Source organism: Mytilus californianus, unplaced genomic scaffold, assembly GCF_021869535.1.
Source record: "Mytilus californianus isolate M0D057914Y unplaced genomic scaffold, xbMytCali1.0.p SCAF_7, whole genome shotgun sequence".
Taxonomy (NCBI): domain Eukaryota; kingdom Metazoa; phylum Mollusca; class Bivalvia; order Mytilida; family Mytilidae; genus Mytilus; species Mytilus californianus.
Window position 1 is genome coordinate 50,458,282 of NW_026262723.1, and position 25,065 is coordinate 50,483,346.

At 32.8% G+C, this 25,065-nt stretch overlaps 1 protein-coding gene and 2 long non-coding RNA genes across 7 annotated transcripts in view; 1 reads left to right on the forward strand and 2 right to left on the reverse strand.

The window, feature by feature from the left end:
- The window catches only part of LOC127709697 (probable E3 ubiquitin-protein ligase HERC4), a 428,281-nt gene that overhangs the window by 387,071 nt on the left and 16,145 nt on the right, over positions 1 to 25,065 (reverse strand). For all 5 annotated transcript variants that reach the window (XM_052215333.1, XM_052215334.1, XM_052215335.1 and 2 more), the window contains exons 2-4: positions 14,191 to 14,462; positions 3,163 to 3,325; positions 1,567 to 1,643 (exon numbers count right to left, since the gene is read on the reverse strand). In XM_052215333.1, the coding sequence (XP_052071293.1) occupies positions 1,567 to 1,643; positions 3,163 to 3,325; positions 14,191 to 14,425 (475 nt within the window). In that variant the 5' untranslated portion in view covers positions 14,426 to 14,462. The remainder of the gene's footprint in view (positions 1 to 1,566; positions 1,644 to 3,162; positions 3,326 to 14,190; positions 14,463 to 25,065) is intronic.
- On the reverse strand, positions 9,909 to 12,329 carry LOC127709761 (uncharacterized). Its single transcript, XR_007985743.1, has 2 exons — positions 11,813 to 12,329; positions 9,909 to 11,288 (listed from the first exon to the last, which is right to left on the reverse strand). It is a non-coding gene; the product is annotated as an uncharacterized LOC127709761 (long non-coding RNA).
- LOC127709776 (uncharacterized) lies at positions 11,269 to 12,695 on the forward strand. Its single transcript, XR_007985758.1, has 2 exons — positions 11,269 to 11,348; positions 12,396 to 12,695. It is a non-coding gene; the product is annotated as an uncharacterized LOC127709776 (long non-coding RNA).

Below are 25,065 nucleotides of genomic sequence, written 5' to 3' on the forward strand. Positions count from 1 at the left end.
GTGTCTCGCCTACTTTTGCTGTTAGTCGCGGGCTCAACAAAAATGGGGAAAAAATTATTAAAAATTTTCCTCTAGATACTATCTTTTGATTGTAAGAATTTCTGTTCAAATTTGGTAAAAATCCAAGAAGGTTTATGAATCTAATAAATGTTTTAAAAACTTTAACTGCAGACTGTACGTAATGTTAACTGGAATAAAACTAAGTCCATTTATAAGTAATATACGGAAAAACAGGAAATAAATTTTTACAAAATTTCCTTCTAGATACTAGCTTTTTATCATAAACAAGCTTCTGTCCAAGGATAGTTTAAGAAAGTTATTAAAATTTTGAAAGCTTTAACCACTGAGTGAATGTAATGTTAACTGGCAGAAAAACTAAGTCCATTTATAAGTAAAATACGGATAATCAGGATTTTTTTTTAACAAAATTTTATTTTGAATGCTATCTTATGATCACAAACAAGCATCTGTCCAAGTGTGGTACAAATCCAGGATAGTTTAAGAAAGTTATTAAAATTTCGGAAATTTCGACGGAATGTAGGATCGCTATGTCTCGCTTTTGCGACAAAAACCAAATCCCAACTTTTGTTAAAATGAAATATTATAATGTCTTTTTATTTATAATCTTCAAAATTATAAGGGCTTGGTCAAGTCAGGTTTGAAAAGGTAATGACAGAATAATTTGTAAGGACTTTTAACAAGAAAATGCATTCAAAATATTTTTTTTCAATGTTGTGAATTTAAATTATACAAAATTTTAGCATTTTTTGTTTGTTTTTAAACAATAAGACTGACACTGAATCCATTGCATTTCTTTTTGATTGGCAGCTCACTCATTCATATCATGATACCAGCTGACTTGGCAAAGACTGATTTACTTTCGATTTACAGCAAAAAAAAAATATGTCAGAAATAATAAAATTTACAACAACTGCTTTTTTTGTCCTCCTTAGACTACACTAAATGTAAAATTAAAAAAAAAATATTTATTGAATTACTATATAAATATGATATTTTGATGTAAATCACTCTTAATAATTTTATAACTTAATTAGTACATCAAAGGTCCAGTCAATTTCGTAACTAATCAACCGTAACATTTAAAGAAGTTTGTACACCTGTGACACATATCTAAGTTATGGTATTCTATTGATTAACTGTATCAGAAAATAATCAATAAATAAGACAAATAATCAATAAATACCACGACATTCAGGTAAAAAAAAATATTTAACCATAACAATAGACACTTGTTTGATTGAATGACCATAAAGATACTAGCTCGCAACTTTATTATCTTATAGACAAAGTTCGGCTAGCATATTAAAATGTCACGAGACAAGTAAATTTAAGATTTGAGTTCTTGTGTCTATACAGAACTACAGCAAAGATGTTTCACTTTTTTCTTCCTGTCAATCTTTACAAATTTTTAACTGCAACCATTTCATTATCCGCCAAATATTGAATTGTGAATTAAGAATCTGCCAAAATAAAAACTTACAAATTTAAATAGAGGGGGGCTACTGTATAATTTTAAAAGTAATTGAACTGAGTGACCAGACTTACCATTACTTAAGGCTAGAGAATGATTGTTGCCAGAACAAATCTGTATGATATGATATGTAACCAATGGCTTTATTACTCTGAAAAATAAAAACATACATTTCTTAAACACAAGAATTGGAGAGACAATAAAATAAAATGTTATTGAAAGTCTTTGAGAAAAAGGTTATACAACAAGTATTACATACAGATATACTTCTGAAATTTACTCAAAGGAACAATATGATTTTTTTTTTAGTATGAGAATTCTATAATATAACACTTCATCATCACATATCATCACCGAAAAATCTGACTTTCATCGATCAAAACTAATTTTTCATGAGAATTTCAAGGTTAAAAGTCTTCCAGTTTTGGTTTTTTAAAGATTAAATGGGTAAAATTATGTCTGAAGTTGTATATAGTTTATAGTGCATTTGCTGATATTCGATGTATTTTCTAGATTATATGCCCGTATCAAACCTACATGGGGATCTTTCCATGTCTTGATTTGGACAACAGTTGTAATATTTTGTTGGACACATAAATTCGTGGATAAAGCCATCCACAAAAATTGGTACCCCACGAATAAAAGTACTTTCACAGTAACCCAAATTTTTGGCAGTTCATATGTACACATACATAAGAATTACTGGGAACTATATTTCAATGAGTATAGATTTAGTAGCTCATCTGGCTATTTCCTGTTTGGAAGCCTTAGGAAAGAATTGGAACACTAGTTCCAATCCTTCCAAAAACCTTACAAAATTTTAACCTACAAATAATATTACTTACGCATACTGGAATACACAAAAACTAATTCCAATGAAATTGAATTTAAAGACAAAACCATGAAATTTTAACCACACATAAATTAATGTTTCTTCAATATCACACTGTGCAAGCTTTGCCTAAAATGACATTTATACAGAATGTTTACTGCCTATCACCTGATCAAAACAAATTTTATTTCAGACAGCAACTGTGCACAATGTAAAATAAGTCGAAGAATATTTGAAAACTGCCCCCATACCAATTTGGTTAATTTGCACATACATGATCAACATGATGACATAACAGTAAGAATGGAACATTATTATAAACGATCAGCATTTTCTTCAAATGCAAATACATAGCTTAAAATTTATGGTACTTTATTTGATTTTCGTTATTACATTCCCAAATATTTTCTTTTTTTTTACTTTCAAAACATTTTGGTCACGACTCACAGTGTAGCTGATGAAGGTAATTCTAGAAATATGTTTTGTGCACAGAAATAAAATCATTTTTCACCAATTGACTGGGTCAAATAAATCTCAACTCATAGCCATTTTTAAAGATAAAACCATACCTTGGGAACCATAATATTGCAACTGGTCAGTTCAATTTGGATTATATTCACATCTACCGGTATCAAAATGTTTGAATAGAATTATAATAAATATTACCCAGTGAAACACTGTGGTTCAGGTGACTATCAATATAACTGGGTTCCACTTGAGTAATTTTATAAAACACCCACTTTTATTTTTAACCAGCTCCTCATTAAGTTCTTCTTGCCAGAAAGTTAGATATATATCACCAGCAGGGTTTCAGCTGTAAATTATCCATACTACTTACTTTGGTTGTCTAGCCTGGTTTTCATCTACTTGTCCTCTTCCTAACTGACCACAACTGTTATCACCCCAGCTGAATACTTCACCAGCTTCAGTTAATGCCAAACTGTGTTGTGATCCTGCTACTACACTGATCACTTTTTGATTATTCAAAGATGATACTTTTCCTGAAAAAAATAAATGAAGTGTATATCTATTGTTTGACCTTCAAAACCTCCATGTGGATGTGTTTGCAAAGAAGGGAAAATGCAACATTTTTTCCCAAGTCAAATGTTACCATATAAAAATAGGTAATCAGGTATGATTACCATGAGACAACTATCCAATTTAGAACAAAAGCCAAATAACAATTATAAGTCATCCTACAGCCTTGTTATCCTAATACTCATAATAAGTGTGAAATTCACATAACAAAAAATCTCTACATTTTTTAAGCAGTAGCTGAACCATGAAAATCTTAACATAAGGCATATGTACAGATGGTAGGAAGCTTTTATGTCACCTACCCTTAGAAATATTAAGATTTATACAAAAAGTTTAAGCCGCCGCCCACACTGCCAGTTTAAAATCCCTATGTCTTACATTCTGGACTTTTGTTGCAGGCGAGACGAAAACTTTACATTGACCAATGAGCAATAAAAATGAGGTTAAGGTCAAATGAAATCTGCAAGACTGACATCTGATGTTCAGTAGTTGTCGTTTGTTGATGTGGTTCATAAGTGTTTCTCGTTTCTCGTTTTTTATATAGATTAGACCGTTGGTTTTCCCATTTGAATGGTTTTACACTAGTAATTTTGGGGGCCCTTTATAGCTTACTGTTCGGTGTGAGCCAAGGCTCCGTGTTGAAGACCGTACTGTGACCTATAATGGTTTACTTTTATAAATTTTGACTTGGATGGAGAGTTGTCTCATTGGCACTCATACCACATCTTCTTATATCTACTTTCAATCATTCCATACACCACATATAGTTGACCTACTGCTTATTGTATCTGAAAAACAGACCTAATCACGTAGCTTTTAATTTGATCACTGATCCATGAAATGAGGTTGAGGTCAGGTGAACCCTGTCTGACGGATATGTAGATCATGCAAGGAACACATATATATATACCAAATATAGTTATCCTATTACTCATAATAATTGAGAAATTCACATGACAAAAAAACACAAAATATTTTTTTTAAGCAGTTGCTGAACCATGAAAATAAGGTCAAGGACATATGACAGACAGAACTTTGTAACATAATGCATCTGTATACTAGGTATGGAGCATCCAGGTCATCTATCCTCTGAATATAAATCTTTATACAAATAGTTTACACCGCCACCGGAAAGTAATCCCTATGTCTTGTATGCCAGGCAAGACAAAAGCTGAATAGGGAGTCACTGAAATGGTGGTGATTGATTTTATGTTGATAGTCCTAAATATAAAGTTTTACGACAAGTATCACATTAACATAAACATGATCAAAGAAAATGAGGTCAAGGTCAGATAAACTAAGATGAAAATACATGTACATCTTACAATCATTCCATACACCAAATATAGTATACGAGAAACAGACCAAACCATGAAAACTTTATATTGACCAATGAACCATGAAAATGAGGTCAAAGTCAGATGAATCCTGCCAGACAGACATGTACACCTCGAAATCATTCCATGCATCAAATATAGTTGACCTATTGCTTATAGTTTAAGAAAAACAGACCAAAAAACAAAAAACTTAAACATTGAGCAATGAACCATGAAAATGAGGTCAAGGTCAGATGATACCTGCTAGACAGACAAATACACCTTACAAATATTCCATATACCAAATATAGTTGACCTATTGCTTATAGTTTAAGAAAAACAGACCAAAACACAAAAAACTTAAACATTGAGCAATGAACCATGAAAATGAGGTCAAGGTCAAATAAAACATGCCAGACTGACATGTACATCGTAAAATATTTCCATATACCAAATATAGTTGACCTATTGCATAGAGTATTATATACCTGCCAACCCTCCTGTTTTGAGCGGGAGTCTCCAGTACAAACGACAAAATTTCGGAAATCTCCCGCTTGCTGGTCAGCTCCCGTGCGGGAGTATGGAATCTTGAATATGTTAACCCGGAATGACCCACGATCGTATTTCTCTGGCTTTTTCTTTACTGTCAATAGAAGTAAACAAACAATCGGCGATCATTTGAAAACTTTGGTAAGTAGTTTTTATGTTTGATTTCCCTTATAAGTAATCAAAACTCATTCTGCTATATCAACTGCAACAAGATAGAGGTCTTTGTCTGGACCAAGTGAAAGTGTAAAAAAGAAGAAATATAACTACAAATTTATAAGCAGATTGGATGAAAGATTTTCAATTTTTACGACCAAGTTCACTCTGCAATGAATCTTCATTTTGCACATTATGTTCAAACATATTTTCGGTTGCTTCTTCTGGTCTGTACGACGTTTAAAAGCATGCTAAGTGTGAGTCTCACAGCAAAATCAAAATATGGAATGTTATGAGTTATGAGACTCAGAGGTATTGAAAAAGGAAAAAATGTGGATAGTGTACACATGTGGACACAGATGATGCCCCTGCTTGCATATCATATATTTATAAAGGGACATAACTGAAGAATGGTAAAAGTGACGCTACCCAAATTTTAACTTGTTCTGAGTTTTGTGGTAATGAATATTGTGTATAGATTTCATAATGTTTGGTTGGGGCAAACTTAAGTTACAAAATGGAAACTAAAAATTTTGCAATCTTTCGATTTATAAAGGGGCATAACCAAGGGTCTGGAAACGGTCATATTTGCCAGTCATGTCTTAAGATGAAAGCTATATGTCCTAAACGAGTAATTGGGATTTAGGACAAATTTTATTTTTTAACAGAAATAATTTTGATCATTTCATTGACCTAATGTTTGAAATCGGGTTTCTTAATCGCCATTTTCCACTTGTGATCACTTGTTTTTGTTTATAATCCCTTTCCTGTAATAAAACTCCAGTAGTTTGATAATCCTGAAGGCCCTCCTAATATCTATATCAATGCCTCCGGGAAACATTGGCTAATGATCGCTAATCACTTTTTACCTGTGGTTTTAATTCACACCTGACAATTGGTCACATTGATAACAAGCTCAGAATAATATCTTTAAGAAATTAAAATTCCCTGACAAGTGTATTCATTATTTCATTACTTTCAGCAAAGACAATCATCAATTCTGATTTAAAAATAAACCTTACTTTAATTGACGTAGAAAAAAGTATTTTTTCATGAGTAACACATGTGCTTTATTTACTATGTAATACGCATGCATGAAATTGTCTTCAGCAAATTAAATATTTAATCGTAAAATGCAAATTGATTTCATGTTAAAATAAACGAGTGCAACTATAATCTGTTATATTCAAACACTTTTAAAGGTAATAAAATAAAAAGAAGCCGGTGATTTCCTGTCAATTTGATAAACAAAACGAATCCCGGAAATGAATCAGGAATTATTCGTACTTTAATGTTATCGCAAAACTTCCGGTTTTAATTTTGTCAAATCGAAAGAAACGTAAGCAATGTCTGAGAAATTAACCATTTTGAGTCATTAAAATCATTTCAATTTTAAACTGTTGCCTTCCCTAAACTGTTCTTGAAGGTTTTTAGAAAAATGGTAAGAAATTTACTTAGTAAATGCGATGAAACATAAATACAAGTTCGTTGATGCTATGAATCTAGTTTGACATCAACAATTTGAAAGGGGCACCAACTTTTCAATCATCTCAAAATGACCGAAATTGTGTGAAAAAATTTCCGGATCCTTGGGCATAACTCAATAATGGTTAAAGTGACACTACCCAAATTCAACTTGATCTGTGTTTTATCAGTGGAAGTCAAAATTAAACATTGCATTGTATAAAGCATTGATTGTAGTTGATTCAACTATAATCATGGAAAAAGGAAGATAACTCCAATTTTAATAAAAATTACTTGATATTTAGAAGAAAATAAAAATTTTGCAATTTTTCCATTTATAAAGGGGAATAACTCTAGAATGGTTAAAGTGACGCCACCAAAATTCAAACTTGATCTGTGTTTTGTGATAATAAGCATTGTGTAAAAGTTTAATAACATTTGGTTAAGGCAAACTCAAGTTAGAGAACGGAAACCAATTTTGGGACGTACGGACGTACGGAAGGACGTACAGACGGACAAGGGTAAAACTTAATGCCCCCTCCGCTACGGCGGGGGCATAAAAAAAAACCTTGTATAGATTATAACCAGGAATTGAAGAAATAAAGTATATTTTTTAACTCTCATTGGTGTTTTGTAGATGAATAAGTAAACAGGTCATGTATTTATCTTGAAAATGTCGTTCGTGCAAAATCTCTCCCTCAGCTGTCATAGCTGAGGGGGAGATCTCCCTCTTTGAAGGTTTCAGAGGTTGGCAGGTATGGTATTAGAAAAACAGACCAAACACAAAAACTCAACTTTTACCACTAAACCATGACAATGAGGTTAAGGTCAGATGACACCTGCCAGTTGGACATGTACACCTTACAATCCATCCATACACCAAATATAGTAGACCTATTGCTTACAGTATCTGAGAATGGAATTGACTACAAAAACTTAACCGTGTTCACTAATCCATGAAATGAGGTCGAGGTCAAGTGAAAACTGTCTAACAGGCATGAGCACCTTACAAGGTACACACATACCAAATATAGTTATCCAATTACTCATTATAAGAGAGAAATTAACATTACAAAAAATCTAAACTTTTTTTACAAGTAGTCACTGAACCATGAAAATGAGGTCAAGGACAATAGACATATGAAAGACGGAAACTTCATATAAAAAGGTAATTAATACTTAGTATGAAGCATCCAGGTCTTCTACTTTCTGAAATATAAAGCTTATAAATAGTTGGATAATGCTGCCATCACCGCCACCGCCGAATCACAATCCCTATGTCGCGCTTTCTGCGACAGAAGTCGCAGGCTCGACAAAAAACTATTAGGCAGTAGGATCAAGGGGAAAAGCACAAATTGCAGAAAAATTTGAAATATTTTGATTCATAAATAAGCTTTTATACCATATAAATACATGCTTAAGTGTACAAGTCTGAATAAAATGCTCCGCTGGGGCGCAGCTTGATACGACCGCAGAGGTCGAACCTTGAACAGTTGGGGCAAATATGGACACAACATTCAAGCTTGATACAGCACTGAATTTGGATTGTAATTAAATAATAGGTTTCTCACACAGAATGAAAGTGGTCTAAGAACTTAAAATATTTTAATTTACCTATTCAAACCATATCATTATTATTTGCTTTTATATATAAATCAGAAATAACCAATTTAAAATGGAAAATTTTAAAGAAAAAAAAAGGAAAAAAAAATCCCCCCCCCCCCAAAATTTTTTGAACCCCTTATGATTCATCACCCCCAAACTCAATCCAAGCTTTCCCTTTGTGGTATGGTACCTTGCAGTACAATTTCAGAGAGATCCATACACTTGAACACAAGTTATTGTCTGGAAACTAGAAAAATGCTTGTTTTTTGGCCCCTTTTTGGCCCCAAATTCCTAAACATTTAGGGCAATAAACCCCAAACTCAAACCCAGCTTTCCCTTTGTGATATGGAACCTTGCAGTACAAATTCATAAAGATCCATACACTTACACACAAGTTATTGTCCTGAAACTAGAAAAATGCTTGTTTTTTTGCACTTTTATGGCCCCTAATTACTAAAATTTTGAGGGAATTACCCCCAAAATCAATCCCAGCCTTCCCTTTGTGGTATGGTACCTTGCAGTACAATTTCAGAGAGATCCATACACTTACACACAAGTTATTGTCCTGAAACTAGAAAAATGCTTGTTTTTTGCCCTTTTATGGCCCCTAATTACTAAAATTTTGAGGGAATTACCCCCAAAATCAATCCCAGCCTTCCCTTTGTGGTATGGTACCTTGCAGTACAATTTCAGAGAGATCCATACACTTGAACACAAGTTATTGTCTGGAAACTAGAAAAATGCTTATTTTTGGCCCCTTATTCCTAAACTTTTTGGGCAATTACCCCCAAACTCAATTCCAGCTTTCCCTTTGTAATATGGAACCTTGTAGTACAATTTCATAAAGATCTATACACTTACACACAAGTTATTGTCATGAAACTAGAAAAATGCTTGTTTTTTGCCCCTTTTTTGCCCCTAATTCCTAAAATTTGGAACCAATTGGCAGATTCCATATAAGAAATTGAAATGTCTGTCAAAATGAATAAATAGATAAAAATAATAATTACTGTTATTTTAAAGATAATCTGTGAATGTTTTGAGGAATAATGATGTTAGAAGAAATTATAAAAATAATTTTTGGATATGATTGTTTCCGTTTAAAGTAGAAATGATTAAAACAAGTTGAAAAAATGCAAAAATTTTGACAGAATTAACTCCCATTTTTTTACACAATGTTTATGTGTTGCAATGCTTTATGTTGACACTTGTATACTGGTATTTACTAGTGTAGTCTGGTTATTCAAACATCCCTGTTCCCAAATTTGTTACTTTTTTTAGTCAAAAACATCTGTGATATATATTTTTTTTCACTTTCAAATATCTTGCTTTATAGCTCAGTGTCTGTCAATAAATCTTATGTCAGGAACATCGCTTTAAAAACTTTCAAAATCATTGTAGGTTCCAATATATGCCAGTTAAAACTGTAAGTCATGCTGTGCATAAGAAAAAACACATGTTGATTCTTTCATTTAACTTTATTCAAGCAATAATTTTAACTTATATGTTTCCTACATAAGATCTGTCAAACTTGTTTTCTTATGTCTGAAACATTTGAATGTGCTAACAGTTAAAGTTCTTTGACCTGTAGTGAAATCTTGTTAGATGTTAGGCTGCAGTATTTTCCAGGAGTTTTAAAAACGACTTTCAACTAGGATTTGATTTCCAATGTCGGTCAAAAAAAACAAATATATATTGTCTGTCAAAATATCTTATGTATGAAAATTCTTATGTCAGAATCAAGTCTGTCAAAATCTTATGTCAGAAACTCAATTTGTCTGTCAAATCTTATGTCAGAAATAATAAAGTCTGTCAAATCTTATGTCAGAAAAAATAAAGTCTGTCAAATCTTATGTCAGAAATAATAAAGTCTGTCAAATCTTATGTCAGAAAAAATAAAATCTGTCAAATCTTATGTCAGAAACAATAAAGTCTGTCAAATCTTATGTCAGAAACATAATATTTAAGGCTTCGTTTATTAAAAAAGGATGATGCTCATAATTTTTTTGTTGGTCAAATTGTCTTTATCTTTATTAGTAAAGCATGTATTCAAAAACAGAAGTTCATTGCTATGATTTTTGCCTAACGTGCTTATGGGAGTTGTTTCACTTTCTTATATGGAATCTGCCAATTACCCCCAAAATCAATCCCAGCATTCCCTTTGTGAAATGGAACCTTGTGATACAATGTCAGATAGAACCATACACTTACACACAAGTTATTGTCATGAAACTAGAAAAAAATGCTTGTTTTTTGCCCCTTTTTGGCCCCTAATTCCTAAAATGTGGAGGTAATTACCCCCCAAAATCAATCCCAGCATTCCCTTTGTGATATAGAACCTTGTGGTACAATGTCAGAGAAATCCATACACTTACACACAAGTTATGTCTGGAAGTTACAATAAAATGCTTCGCTGGGCGCAGCTTGATACGACCGCAGAGGTCGAACCCTGAACAGTTGGGGCAAGTATGGACACAACATTCAAGCTTGATACAGCTCTGAATTTGGATTGTGATTAAATATTTGACACAGCATAGGTTTCTGACACAGAAAGAATCTGGTCTAAGAACTTTAATTTTTTTAATTTACCTATCATGGTCCAATGTCCAAAATCAAAATACATGGTTAGATTCAGCATATCAAAGAACCCCATATATTCAATTTTTGTTGAAATCAAACAAAAAAAAAAAGTTTAATTTTGGACCCTAACTTGGACCAACTTGAAAAATGGTCCCATAATCAAAAATCTAAACACATGTTTAGATTCAGCATATCAAAGTACCCCAAGAATTCAATTTTTGTTAAAATCAAACTAAGTTTAATTTTGGACCCTTTGGACCTTAATGTAGACCAATTTAAAAAACGGGACCCAAAATTAAAAATCTAAAAACACGGTTAGGTTTGGCATATCAAAGAACCCCAATAACTCAATTTTTGATGAAATCAAACAAAGTTTAATTTTGGACCCTTTTGACCTCAATATGAACCAATTTGATAGCGGGCCCACAAATAAAAAATCTAAATACATGGTAAGATTCAGCATATCAAAGAACCCCATATATTCAATTTTTGTTGAAATCAAACAAAGTTTAATTTTGGACCCCAATTTGGACCAACTTGAAAACTGGACCAAAAATCTAAAATCTAAATACATGTTTAGATTCAGCATATCAAAGAACCCCACATATTCAATTTTTGTTGAAATCAAACAAAGTTTTAATTTTGGACCCCAACTTGGACCAACTTGAAAACTGGGCCCATAATCAAAAATCTAAACACATGTTTAGATTCAGCATATCAAAGTACCCCAAGAATTCAATTTTTGTTAAAATCAAACTAAGTTAAATATTGGACCCTTTGGACCTTAATGTAGACCAATTTAAAAAACGGGACCCAAAATTAAAAATCTAAAAACACGGTTAGATTTGGCATATCAAGGAACCCCAATAATTCAATTTTTGATGAAATCAAACAAAGTTTAATTTTGGACCCTTTTGACCTCAATATGAACCAATTTGATAGCGGGCCCACAAATAAAAAATCTAAAAACATGGTAAGATTCAGCATATCAAAGAACCCCATATATTCAATTTTTGTTGAAATCAAACAAAGTTTAATTTTGGACCCCAATTTGGACCAACTTGAAAACTGGACCAAAAATCTAAAATCTAAATACATGTTTAGATTCAGCATATCAAAGAACCCCATATATTCAATTTTTGCTGAAATCAAACAAAGTTTAATTTTGGACCCCAACTTGGACCAACTTGAAAACTGGGCCCATAATCAAAAATCTAAACACATGTTTAGATTCAGCATATCAAAGTACCCCAAGAATTCAATTTTTGTGAAAATCAAACTAAGTTTAATTTTAGATCCTTTGGACCTTAATGTAGACCAATTTAAAAAACGGGACCCAAAATTAAAAATCTAAATACACGGTTAGATTTGGCATATCAAAGAACCCCAATAATTCAATTTTTGATGAAATCAAACAAAGTTTAATTTTGGACCCTTTTGACCTCAATATGAACCAATTTGAAAGCGGGGTCCACAAATAAAAAATTTAAATACATGGTTAGATTCAGCATATCAAAGAACCCCATATATTCAATTTTTGTTGAAATCAAACATAGTTTAATTTTGGACCCCAATTTGGACCAACTTGAAAACTGGGCCCAAAATCAAAAATCTAAATACATGTTTAGATTCAGCATATCAAAGAACCCCATATATTCAATTGTTGTTAAAATCAAACAAAGTTTAATTTTGGACCCTTTGGACCTTAATGTAGACCAATTTGAAAACTGGACCCAAAATTAAAAATCTAAATACACGGTTAGATTCGGCATAACAAATAAATAAATGTGGTCAAAGACTTTACAAATCTAATGCGCCATACTGTGCAATTAAAGATTACTTCTTGAAATTTTTCAATATTTGAAATTTGAAAAAAAAAAAATATTTGAAGAATAATTCTTTTTAATTTCTGAAATCTGAAATGAGAAAAAATTGACCCCCCCACAATTTCTTTTTACCCCCCGCCCCCCCCCCCCCCCTTTTTTTCCCCCAAAAAATTCTTTCCCTCAAGATATGGTCATAATCTCAATTCAAATTTCCAATGGAATTTGCAACCATAATTACCCATTTAAATTTACCATAGTGCTAACTTAATCAATTTTATAATAGAATTTAAAATATAGTGTCAAATCTTTCATATGGATTTTTTTGTAAAAAAAAAGATGCAACATTTGCAGATATTTTTACTGGTCTTCCTTTATAAATATGCATTTCTTTAAACATAATTTAAAAGCAGTGTAAGGGAAGTAACCAAAACGTTGTATTTGGATTACCTCCCTTACACTGTTTTAAATTATCTTAATTGTTCATTAACCATTACTTTAAAAGCAGTGTAAGGGAGATAATTTCAATGATGTATTTGATTTATCTCCCTTACACTGCTTTAAATTATGTTTAGTACTAAAGAATTTGTCCATTAACCAGGACAACCTTGTTTTCCCCCCTTTTTTGCCCCTAATTCTTAAACGGTTTGAGCCATAACCCCCCAAAGCAAATCCTAACCATCCCTTTGTGGTATGGAAACTTGTAGTATAATTTCAGAGAGATCCATACACCATTCCACAGTTATTGTCTGGAAACTAAAAAATGCTTATTTTTGGCCCCTTTTTGGCCCCTAATTCCTTAACTGTTAGTACCATAACCCCCAAAATCAATCCCAACCTTCCTTTTGTGGTATTGAACCTTATGGTAAAATTTCACAGAGATCCATTCACTTAAACTAAAGTTAGAGTGCGAAAACCAATGTGTCTTCGGACGACGACGCCGGACAACGACGACAACGCCGGACGACGACGACGACAACGACGACGAAGACAACAAAGTCATACCAATATACGACCACAAAAATTTTTTTGCGGTCGTATAAAAATGCTTATTTTTGGCCCCTTTTTGGCCCCTAATTCCTTAACTGTTGGTACCATAACCCCCAAAATCAATCCCACCTTCTTTTTGTGGTATTGAACCTTATGGTAAAATTTCATTGAGATCCATTCACTTAAACTAAAGTTAGAGTGCGAAAACTAATGTGTCTTCGGATGACGACGACGACGACGACGACGACACCAACGTCATACCAATATACGACCACAAAAATTTTTTTGCGGTCATATAAAAACAATGAAAATAATTATTTAGGTTTTTCTTCATGTTAAATAAATTACCAATTTTGTTTGTACTATAATGTCCAATTTGACCATAGTCGTTACAACCACAAGCATAACATGACCCATTAGAAGTTACTAGAAGAGTATGGCCTTCACTACAATTGATTTCCACAATGTCTTTGACCTCTTGATCAATGTTCAGCTTTACTTCCTTAGGTGACAAGATGGGTTCATCATTTTCTGTAAATAGTTGGCCATGGTCAGCACTCCCCCAACAAAATGCTGATATCATATTTTCTGTGTCAGTACTACTCTTCTCTAGTCATTTCCTATGATATAAAGATGCATAAATTGAATCTCATGTTAGATACATCAACTGTACATCAATTTCATCTTATGCTAGATACATCAATTTCAATTTATGTTAGTTACTGTAATACATAAATCGCATCTTATGTTAGATGTACATAAATTGAATCTCATGTTGGATACATCAATTGCATTTTATGTAAGATATATCAATTTCCTTTTATGTTAAATAAATAAAAGAACAGAGTTCCAATGTCCCCCGCATTGCACATATTTTATGAGAGAAATGTGAAGGCTTGAGAGCAAATGCAACGCAATATTCCATTTAAATAATAGTTCCAAGGGGCATAACTCTTTTCAAAATAATTGATTGGCACTGATTTTGAACTTATCCGAGACATTGTTGATATAAACCTATGATGTAAGATTCATAAAAATCTGACAAGAATTGTACACATATATGACATAAGAGTGCTAACAATGCAATTTTCCCTATAATTAATATTTCCTCTTTTAAAAATTGTTGATCGCCACTGATTTCCAGACCAGTCCGAGACATTGTTGATACAAACCTATGATATAAGTTTTATAAAAATCTGGCAAGAATTGTACACATGAGAGTGCTAACAATGCAATTTTCTATATAATTAATATTTCCAAGGGGCATAACTCTTTTAAAATTTTTTGATCGGCACTGATTTTTAAACTTGTCCAAGACAATGTGATATAAACCTATGATATAAGTTTCATAAATATCTGGCCAGAATTGTACAAGTGAGAGCACTAACAAGACAGGACAGACAGACAGACGCTGGTATTTCTATGTCCCCTGCAACGCGACGCGCAAGGGGCAATAAATTAAATCTGATGTTATATACATCAATTGTATGTTATGTTAAGATTTATTCTAGCCTCACTTATTTGACTTCTTATCAATAAATCATTACCTCAGTCAGCCCTGGCAATATGGTCAAATTCAGTGATTTTTAGTAGACTCCACAATAACCCTTTCTAACTATAGCAAATTCAATAATATTGGCCAATCAAAGTAGGATTCTGTTGTTGATGCAAATTTTGATAGACCAACCATATGACACCTAAATACTTTAGGGAAACTATTATTTTTCAGGAGATACGACAATATAGAATCGAGATCACCTTAAAAATTACTGATTTTTAGATCTCAAATAAATGTAAATAAGAGAAGAATGTGTATGGCAAGCCGTTCTCGTCAAAACTATGTTTAAACCATTTTTCCAAAAATTTACACACTGACAATTAAAAAAAAAACACACTGAGATTAAAAAACCTAAAAACACACACTGAGAATTAAAAATTAGACACTGAGATTTCATCAAAACTCACTGAGATTACAAACTAGAGGCTCTCAAGAGCCTGTGTCGCTCACCTTGGTCTATATGCATATTCAACAGGGGACACCTCCAACATTGTAGATGAAAATAGAATTAATGACAAAAATCTCTGTTTTGTTTTTTGTATCTTATATTGCTGATCATTGAAGTCTGTTTAGTTTCTCTCTATCTTCATGATCTTATTTAGCTTTTGCTCTAAACACAAAAGAGGGTTAAAAAAAACTCCTATAAAGAGTAACAAGTCTACTTATTATATCAGCAAAATTTGACTTGTTAGTAGGTCTCGTCTTGCTTATCATTTTTGATTGTTTAAGTTTCTGTCTATCTATTATAATTAATATCAAAGAAGGAAAAACGCCAAAAAAATGGTAAAAATCATAATGAAAGGGCAATAACTCCAATAAGGAGTCGTTGGACAATTTCTGCCATTTGTCTTAATTGTAGACCTTGTCTTGCTGATCATTTTTGTATACTTAAGTTTCTTTCTATCTATTATAAGTTTTAAGATACAAGACAAAAACGCAAAATAAATTGTACAAATCAGCATCAAAGGGAAATAACTCTAATAAGAGTCAACTTATGATTTCAACCATAAGACTTATTAGTAGAACTTGTCCTTCTGATCATTTTTGCAATTTAAAGTTTCTCTCTATCTTTTATAGTTTTCAAGATATGATAATAGGCAAAAATCGAAAAAAAGTGGTAAAATTTGTCATTTAAGGGCAATAACTCCTACAGGAAATTGTCTTACAGTTTTGACATATATGGATAATTGGTAGAGCTCAACATTCTGAACTATTTTACCCTCTTCAGATTTCCTCTTTTTATAACGGTTATCAGAATAATAGACAAAACTTGCATTCTACCCCATATGTTCTATTTTTTGCCATGACGGCCATCTTTGTTGGCAGGCAGGGTCATCACACATTTTTTAAATTGAATACCCTAATGATGATTGTGGCTAAGTTTGATTCTATTTGGCCCAGTAGTTTCAGAGGAGAAGATTTTTGTAAAAGATTACAAAAATTTACGAAAAATTGTAAAAAATTTACTTTAAAGGGCAATAAAGGGCAATAACTCCTTAAGGGGTCAATTGACAATATTTGGTCATGTTAACTTATTTGTAGATCTTACTTTGCTGACCATTATTGCTGTTTACAGTTTATCTCTATCTATAATAATATTCAAGATAATTTCCAACAAGAGGCTGTCAGAGAGACAGCAAACCGGATTTTCCTGCAGAGGTCGAACCCTGAACAGTTGAGCAAGTATGGACACTATATTTAAACTTAAAACAGCTCTGAATTTGGATTGTGATTGAATATTTGACACATCATAGGTTTGTGACACAAAATGAATGTAGTCAAAGAACTGATATATTTGAAATTGGACATTTAAATACCTATTATGGTCCAATATCCAAAATCTAAGTACATATTAGAATCAGCATATCAAAGAACCCCAAGAATTCAATGTTTGATGAAATCAGACAAAATTTTAATCTAGGACCCTTTGGACCTCAATGTGGACCAATTTGATAAAGGAGCCCACAATCCAAAATCTCTCAATACATGGTTAGATTCAGCATTTCAAAGAACCCCATAAATTCAATTTTTTGGTGAATCAAACAAAGTTTAATTTTGGACCCTGATTTGGACCAACTTGAAAACTGGGCCTAAAAATCTAATATCTAAATAGAGTTTAGATTCAGCATTTGAAAGAACCCTATATATATATTTAATTTATGTTGAAATGAAACACAGGTTAATTTTATCCATAATATTTTCTGTGCAAATGGAAATAACTCAAACTGGATAAATAGTTCTCTAAAATAAGATATGATGCAATTTTTCAAATTATAATCAATAATAAACAACCAGTGATGACAAATTCTCTAAAATTAGATATGATTTAACACTCAAACATTGTTAGAATCAGCATATCAAAGAACCAAAGAATTCAATATTTGATGAAATTAAACAAAAGTTTAATTTAGGACCCTTTGGACCTCAATGTGGTATTATCTTACTAATAATGAAAAGCTCAACCGTTTACAAGTTCTTAAACAGGAGGGGGGTGGGGTGACCCAAGGGGACTCACCTTATATTTCATTTGATTTGTTTTATTGTCCCATACAAGAATATATATGGTTTCGGGGTGGGGATCTTGACCATTTACAAGTTTTCAAAAAGAAGAGGGGTGGGGGTTACCCCAGGGTTCTTTCCCTCAATTTCATTTGATTTGTTTTATTGTCCCATTCAAGAATATATATGATTTAGGGGTGCGGATCTTGACCATTTAAAAGTTATCAAAAAGAAGGGGGGTGGGGGTTACCCCCATGGACTTTCCCTATATTTCATTTGATTTGTTTTATTGTCCCATACAAGAATATATATGGATTAGGGGTAGGGATCTCGACCGTTTACAAGTTCTAAAACAGGAGGGGGTGGGGTGACCCCAGGGGACTCACCTTTTATTTCATTTGATTTGTTTTATTGTCCCATACAAGAATATATATGGTTTCGGGGTGGGGATCTTGACCATTTACAAGTTTTCAAAAAGAAGGGGGTGGGGGTTACCCCAGGGTTCTTTCCCTCAATTTCATTTGATTTGTTTTATTGTCCCATTCAAGAATATATATGATTTAGGGGTGCGGATCTTGACCATTTAAAAGTTATCAAAAAGAAGGGGGGTGGGGGTTACCCCCATGGACTTTCCCTATATTTCATTTGATTTGTTTTATTGTCCCATACAAGAATATATATGGATTAGGGGTAGGGATCTGGACCATTTACAAGTTCTAAAACAGGAGGGGGTGGGGTGACCCCAGGGGACTCACCTTTTATTTCATTTGATTTGTCTTATTGTCCCATACAAGAATATATATGGTTTCCGGGAGGGGATCTTGACTGTTTACAAGTTTTAAAAAAAAAGGGGGTGGGGGTGACCCCCCTGGACTTCCCCTACATTTCATTTGATTTGTTTTATTGTCCCATACAAGAATATATATGGTTTAGGGGTAAGAATCTCGACCTTTACAAGTTCTCAAACAGGAGGGGGGTGGGGGTGACCCAAGGGGACTCGCCTTATATTTCATTTGATTTGTTTTATTGTCCCATACAAGAAAATATATGGTTTAGGGGTGGGGATCTTGACCGTTTACAAGTTATCAAAAAGAAGGGGGTGGGGGTTACCCCCATGGACTTCTTCTATATTTCATTTGATTTGATTTATTGTCCCATACAAGAATATATATGGTTTCAGGATGGGGATCTTGACCATTTACATGTTTTCAAAAAGAAAGGGGGTGGGGATTATCCCAGGGGACTTCCCCTCAATTTCATTTGATTTATTTTAATGTCCCATTCAAGAATATATATAGTTCAGGGGTGGGAATCTCAACCGTTTACAAGTTATCAAAAAGAAGGGGACGGATGTTACCCCCATGGACTTCCCCAATATTTCACTTGATTTGTTTTATTGACCCATACAAGAATATATATGGTTCAGGGGTGGGGATCTCGACCGTTTACAAGTTATCAAAAAGAAGGGGGGTCACCCCCTGGACTTCCCCTATATTTCATTTGATTAGTGTTATTGTCCCATACAAGAATATATATGGTTTAGGGGTGGGGATCACGACCGTTTACAAGTTCTCAAACAGGATGGGGTGGGGGTGACCCCAGGGGACTCGCCTTATATTTCATTTGATTTGTTTTATTGTCCCATACAAGAATATATATGGTTTAGGGGTGGGGATCTCAACCGTTTACAAGATAAAACTCAAATTTATTTCCATGAACCAGTAACAAAACACCAAAATAATTCTCTAAAATTAGACATGACTTAACCACTCATAAATCTCTATAATTAGATATGATTTTATATCTATCAATTAAACACATCACTTTTCAAAACAAATAACTCAAACTTATTTCCATAAACCAGTTAAAAATTCGTAAGGGTTCCGCGGAACCCAGTGTCTCGCCTACTTTTGCTGTTAATCGCAGGCTCAACATAAATGAGGAAAAAAATTAATAAAAATAATCCTCTCCATACTATCTTTTGATTGTAAGTAGCTTCTGTCCAAGTTTGGTAAAAATCCAGGATAGTTTATGAATCTAATAAATGTTTTAAAAACTTAAACTGCAGACTGTATGTAATGTTAACTGGAAGAAAAACTAAGTCCATTTATAAGTAAAATACGGAAAAAATGGAACAAAATTTCAACAAAATTTCCTTCTAGATACTAGCTTTTAATCATAAACAAGCTTCTGTCCAAGTTTGGTACAAATCCAGGATAGTTTAAGAAAGTTGTTAAAATTTGAAAAACTTTAACCATAGAGTGAGTTTAATGTTAACTGGCAGAAAAACTAAGTCCATTTATAAGTAAAATACAGAAAAAATGGAATTTTTTTTTACAAAATTTACTTCTGGATACTATCTTATGATCATAAACAAGCTTCTTTCCAAGTTTGGTAGAAATCCAGGATAGTTTAAGAAAGTTATTAAAATTTCAAAAACTTTAACCACAGAGTGAATGTAATGTTAACTGGCAGAAAAACTAAGTCCATTTATAAGTAAAATACGGAAAAAATGGAATTTTTTTTTCACAAAATTTACTTCTGGATACTATCTTATGATCATAAACAAGCTTCTTTCCAAGTTTGGTATAAATCCAGGATAGTTTAAGAAAGTTATTAAAATTTCAAAAACTTTAACCACAGAGTGAATGTAATGTTTCCCGGCAGAAAAACTAAGTCCATTTATAAGTAAAATACGGAAAAAATGGATTTTTTTTTTTACAAAATTTACTTTTGAATATTGTCTAATGATCATAAACAAGCTTCTGTCCAAGTTTGGTAGAAATCCAGGTTAGTTTAAGAAAGTTATTAAAATTTCAAAAACTTTAACCACAGAGTGAATATTTGTGGACGCCGCCAGCGACGACGACGACGACGACGCCGACGGAATGTAGGATCGCTATGTCTCGCTTTTTCGACTAAAGTCGAAGGCTCGACAAAAACCAGTAACAAAACACCAAAATAACTCTCTAAAATTAGATATGACTTAACCACTCATAAATCTCTAAAATTAGATATGATTTTATATCTATCAATTAAACACATCACTTTTCAAAACAAATAACTCAAACTTATTTACATAAACCAATAAAAAACCAAAAAAATACTTCTCTAAAATCAGATATCATGTTATATCTATTTATATATTATAATCAAATTTAATTAATAGTTGCTAATATTGTTTCTTTCATGTGTCAAAAAAAAACAGATCTGCAACTTATCTATCAATGTCAAAAACTTTATCTCATAATAAAAATAGATTATTATCCAATTAAAAACAAGTTTAGATTCAGCACTTAAAGAACCCTATATATATTTAATTTATGTTCAAATATAACACACACAAACTGATTAATTTTCCCAGGGGACCTGCCCTTTATTTCATATTTGTTTTTTTGTCCCATACAAGGATATATATGATTTAAGGGCAGGGATCTCAACCATTTACAAGTTCTTAAACAGGAAGAAGGTGGGAATGACCCCAAGGAACTCACCTTTTATTTCATTTCATTTGTTTTATTGTAACATACAAGAATATATATGGTTTCACCGTGGGAATCTTGACCATTTACAAGTTTTCAAAAAAAAGGAGAGTAGGGGTTACCCCAGGGGACTTCCCCTCAATTTAATTTGCTTTAATTTATTGTCCCATACAGGTATATATATGGTTTAGGGGTGGGGATCTCAACCGTTTACAAGTTTTCAAAAAGAATGGGGTAGGGTTTACCCCCGTGGACTTCCCCTATATTTCATTTGATTTGATATATTGTCCCGTACAAGAATATATATGGTTTCTGGGTGGGAATCTTGACCGTTTACAAGTTATCAAAACTAGAGGCTCTAAAGAGCCTGTGTCACTCACCTTGGTCTATGTGCATATTAAACAAAGGACACAGATGGATTCATGACAAAATTGTGTTTTGGTGATGGTGATGTGTTTGTAGATCTTACTTTACTGAACATTCTTGCTGCTTACAATTATCTCTATCTATAATGAACTTGGCCCAGTAGTTACAGTGGAAAATATTTTGTAAAAATTTACAAAACTTTACAAATTTATCAAAATTGTAAAAAAATGACTATAAAGGGCAATAACTCCTTAAGGGGTCAATTGACAATTTTGGTCATGTTGACTTATTTGTAGATCTTACTTTGCTGTACATAATTGCTGTTTACAGTTTATCTCTATCTATAATAATATTCAAGATAATAACCAAAAGCTGCAAAATTTTCTTAAAATTACCAATTCAGGGGCAGCAACCCAACAACGTGTTGACTGATTGGTCTGAAAATTTCAGGGCAGACAGATCTTGACCTAATGAACAATTTTATTCTGTAAGATTTGCTCTAAATGCTTTGGTTTCAGAGATATGAGCTATAAACTGCATTTTACCCTATCTACTATTTTTTAGCCATGTCGGCAATCTTGGTTGGTTGGCCGGGTCACCAGACACATTTTTTAAACTAGATACCCTAATGATGATTATGGACAAGTTTGGTTAAATTTGTCATAGTAGTTTCAGAGGAGAAGATTTTTGTAAAAGATTACAAAAATTTACGAAAAATGGTTAAAAATTGACTATAAAGGGCAATAACTCCTTAAGGGGTCAACTGACCATTTTGGTCAGTTGACTTATTTGTAGATCTTGCTTTGCTGAACATTATTGCTGTTTACAGTTTATCTCTATCTATAATAATATTGAAGATAATAACCAATAAAATGCTCCGCAGGGCGCAGCTTAATACTACCGCAGAGGTCGAACCCTGAACAGTTGGGGCAAGTATGGACACAACATTCAAGCTTGATACAGCTCTGAATTTGGATTGTGATTAAATATTTGACAAAGCATAGGTTTCTGACACAGAATGAATGTGGTCTAAGAACTTAAAAATTTTAAATTGGACATTCACCTATTATGGTCCAATATCCAAAATCTAAATACATAGTTAGATTCAGCATATCAAAGAACCCCAAGAATTCAATTTTTGATGAAATCAAACAAAGTTTAATTTTGGACCCTTTTGACCTCAATGTGGACAAAGTTGATATTGGGGCCCAAAAATCAATAAAATGCTCCGCAGGGCACAGCTTGATACGACCGCAGAGGTCGAACCCTGAACAGTTGGGGCAAGTATGGACACAACATTCAAGCTTGATACAGCTTTGCATTTGGATTGTGATTAAATATTTGAAACAGCATAGGTTTCTGACACAGAATGAATGTGGTCTAAGAACTTAAAAATTTTAAATTGGACATTCACCTATTATGGTCCAATATCCAAAATCTAAATACATGGTTAGATTCAGCATATCAAAGAACCCCAAGAATTCAATTTTTGATGAAATCAAACAAAGTTTAATTTTGGACCCTTTTGACCTCAATGTGGACAAAGTTGATAACGGGGCCCAAAAATCAAAAATCTAAATACATGGTTAGATTCAGCATATCAAAGAACCCCATATATTTAATTTTTGTTGAAATCAAACAAAGTTTAATTTTGGACCCCGATTTGGACCAACTTGAAAACTGGGCCCATAATCAAAAATCTAAATACTTGTTTAGATTCAGCGTATCAAAGAACCCCATATATTCAATTTTTGTTAAAATCAAACTAAGTTTAATTTTGGACCCTTTGGACCTTAATGTAGACCAATTTGAAAACTGGACCCAAAATTAAAAATCTAAATACACGGTTAGATTCGGCATATCAAATAAATAAATGTTGTCAAAGATTTTACAAATCTAATGCGCCATACTGTGCAATTAAAGATTACTTCTTGAAATTTTTCAATATTTGAAATTTGAAAAAAAAATAATATTTGAAGAATAATTCTTTTTAATTTCTGAAATCTGAAATGAGAAAAAATTTACCACCACAATTTCTTTTTACCCCCCCCCCCCCCCCCCCCCTATTTCCCCCCAAAAATTCTTTCCCTCAAGATATGGTCATAATCTCAATTCAAATTTCCCATAGTGCTAACTTAATCTATTTTATAATAGAATTTAAAATATGGTGTCAAAAAAAAAAAGATGCAACATTTGCAGATATTTTTACTGGTCTTCCTTTATAAATATGCATTTCTTTAAACATAATTTAAAAGCAGTGTAACGGAAGTAATCAAAACGTTGTATTTGGATTACCTCCCTTACACTGTTTTAAATTGTCTTAATTGTTCATTAACCATTATTTCATACATAATTTTAAAGCAGTGTAAGGGAGGTAATTCAAATGATGTATTTGATTTATCTCCCTTACACTGCTTTAAAGTATGTTTTGTACTAAAGTATTTGTCCATTAACCAGGACAACCTTGTTTTTTCCCCTTTTTTGCCCCTAATTCCTAACCGGTTTGAGCCATAACCCCCCAAAGCAAATCCTAACCATCCTTTTGTGGTATGGAAACTTGTGGTATAATTTCAGAGAGATCCATACACCGTTCCACAAGTTATTGTCTGGAAACTAGAAAATGCTTATTTTTGGCCCCTTTTTGGCCCCTAATTCCTTAACTGTTGGTACCATATCCCCCAAAATCAATCCCAACCTTCCTTTTGTGGTATTTAACCTTAAGGTAAAATTTCATAGAGATCCATTCACTTAAAGTTATAGTGCAAAAACCAATGTGTCTTTGGACGACGACGACGCCAACATCATACCAATATACGACCGCAAAAATTGTGGTCGTATAAAAATGGTTTAAACATAGTTTTGACAAGAACGGCTTGCCATAAATGTGTCTGAGGACACGAATGCTCCCGCTCAAGCTTTACAATTTTTCAAGTTGAAAAAGGGCAAAACTCTAAAAAGGTAAATGACTCACTGCCCAAATTCAAACTCTGTCGTCGTGTTGTGGTAAGTGTGCTAATAGAGTGTGGAATTGAAAAAAAAAATCAATTTTCCCGAGTTATAAAGGAGCATAATTATAGAAAGGTTGATGACATACTGCCAATCTTTAAACTCTGCCTGCACATGAGGCAAACTTAAGTTAGAGTGCAGAAATGAAATAAATGTGGATTGTGTCCATGCATGGAAACAGATGATGCCCCCGCTTGCATATCATATAAAGATATAAAGGGACATAACTGAAGAACTGAAAAAGTGACTCTACCTTGATCTGAGTTTTGTGGTAATAAGCATTGTGTATAAGTCTCATAACATTTGGTTGAG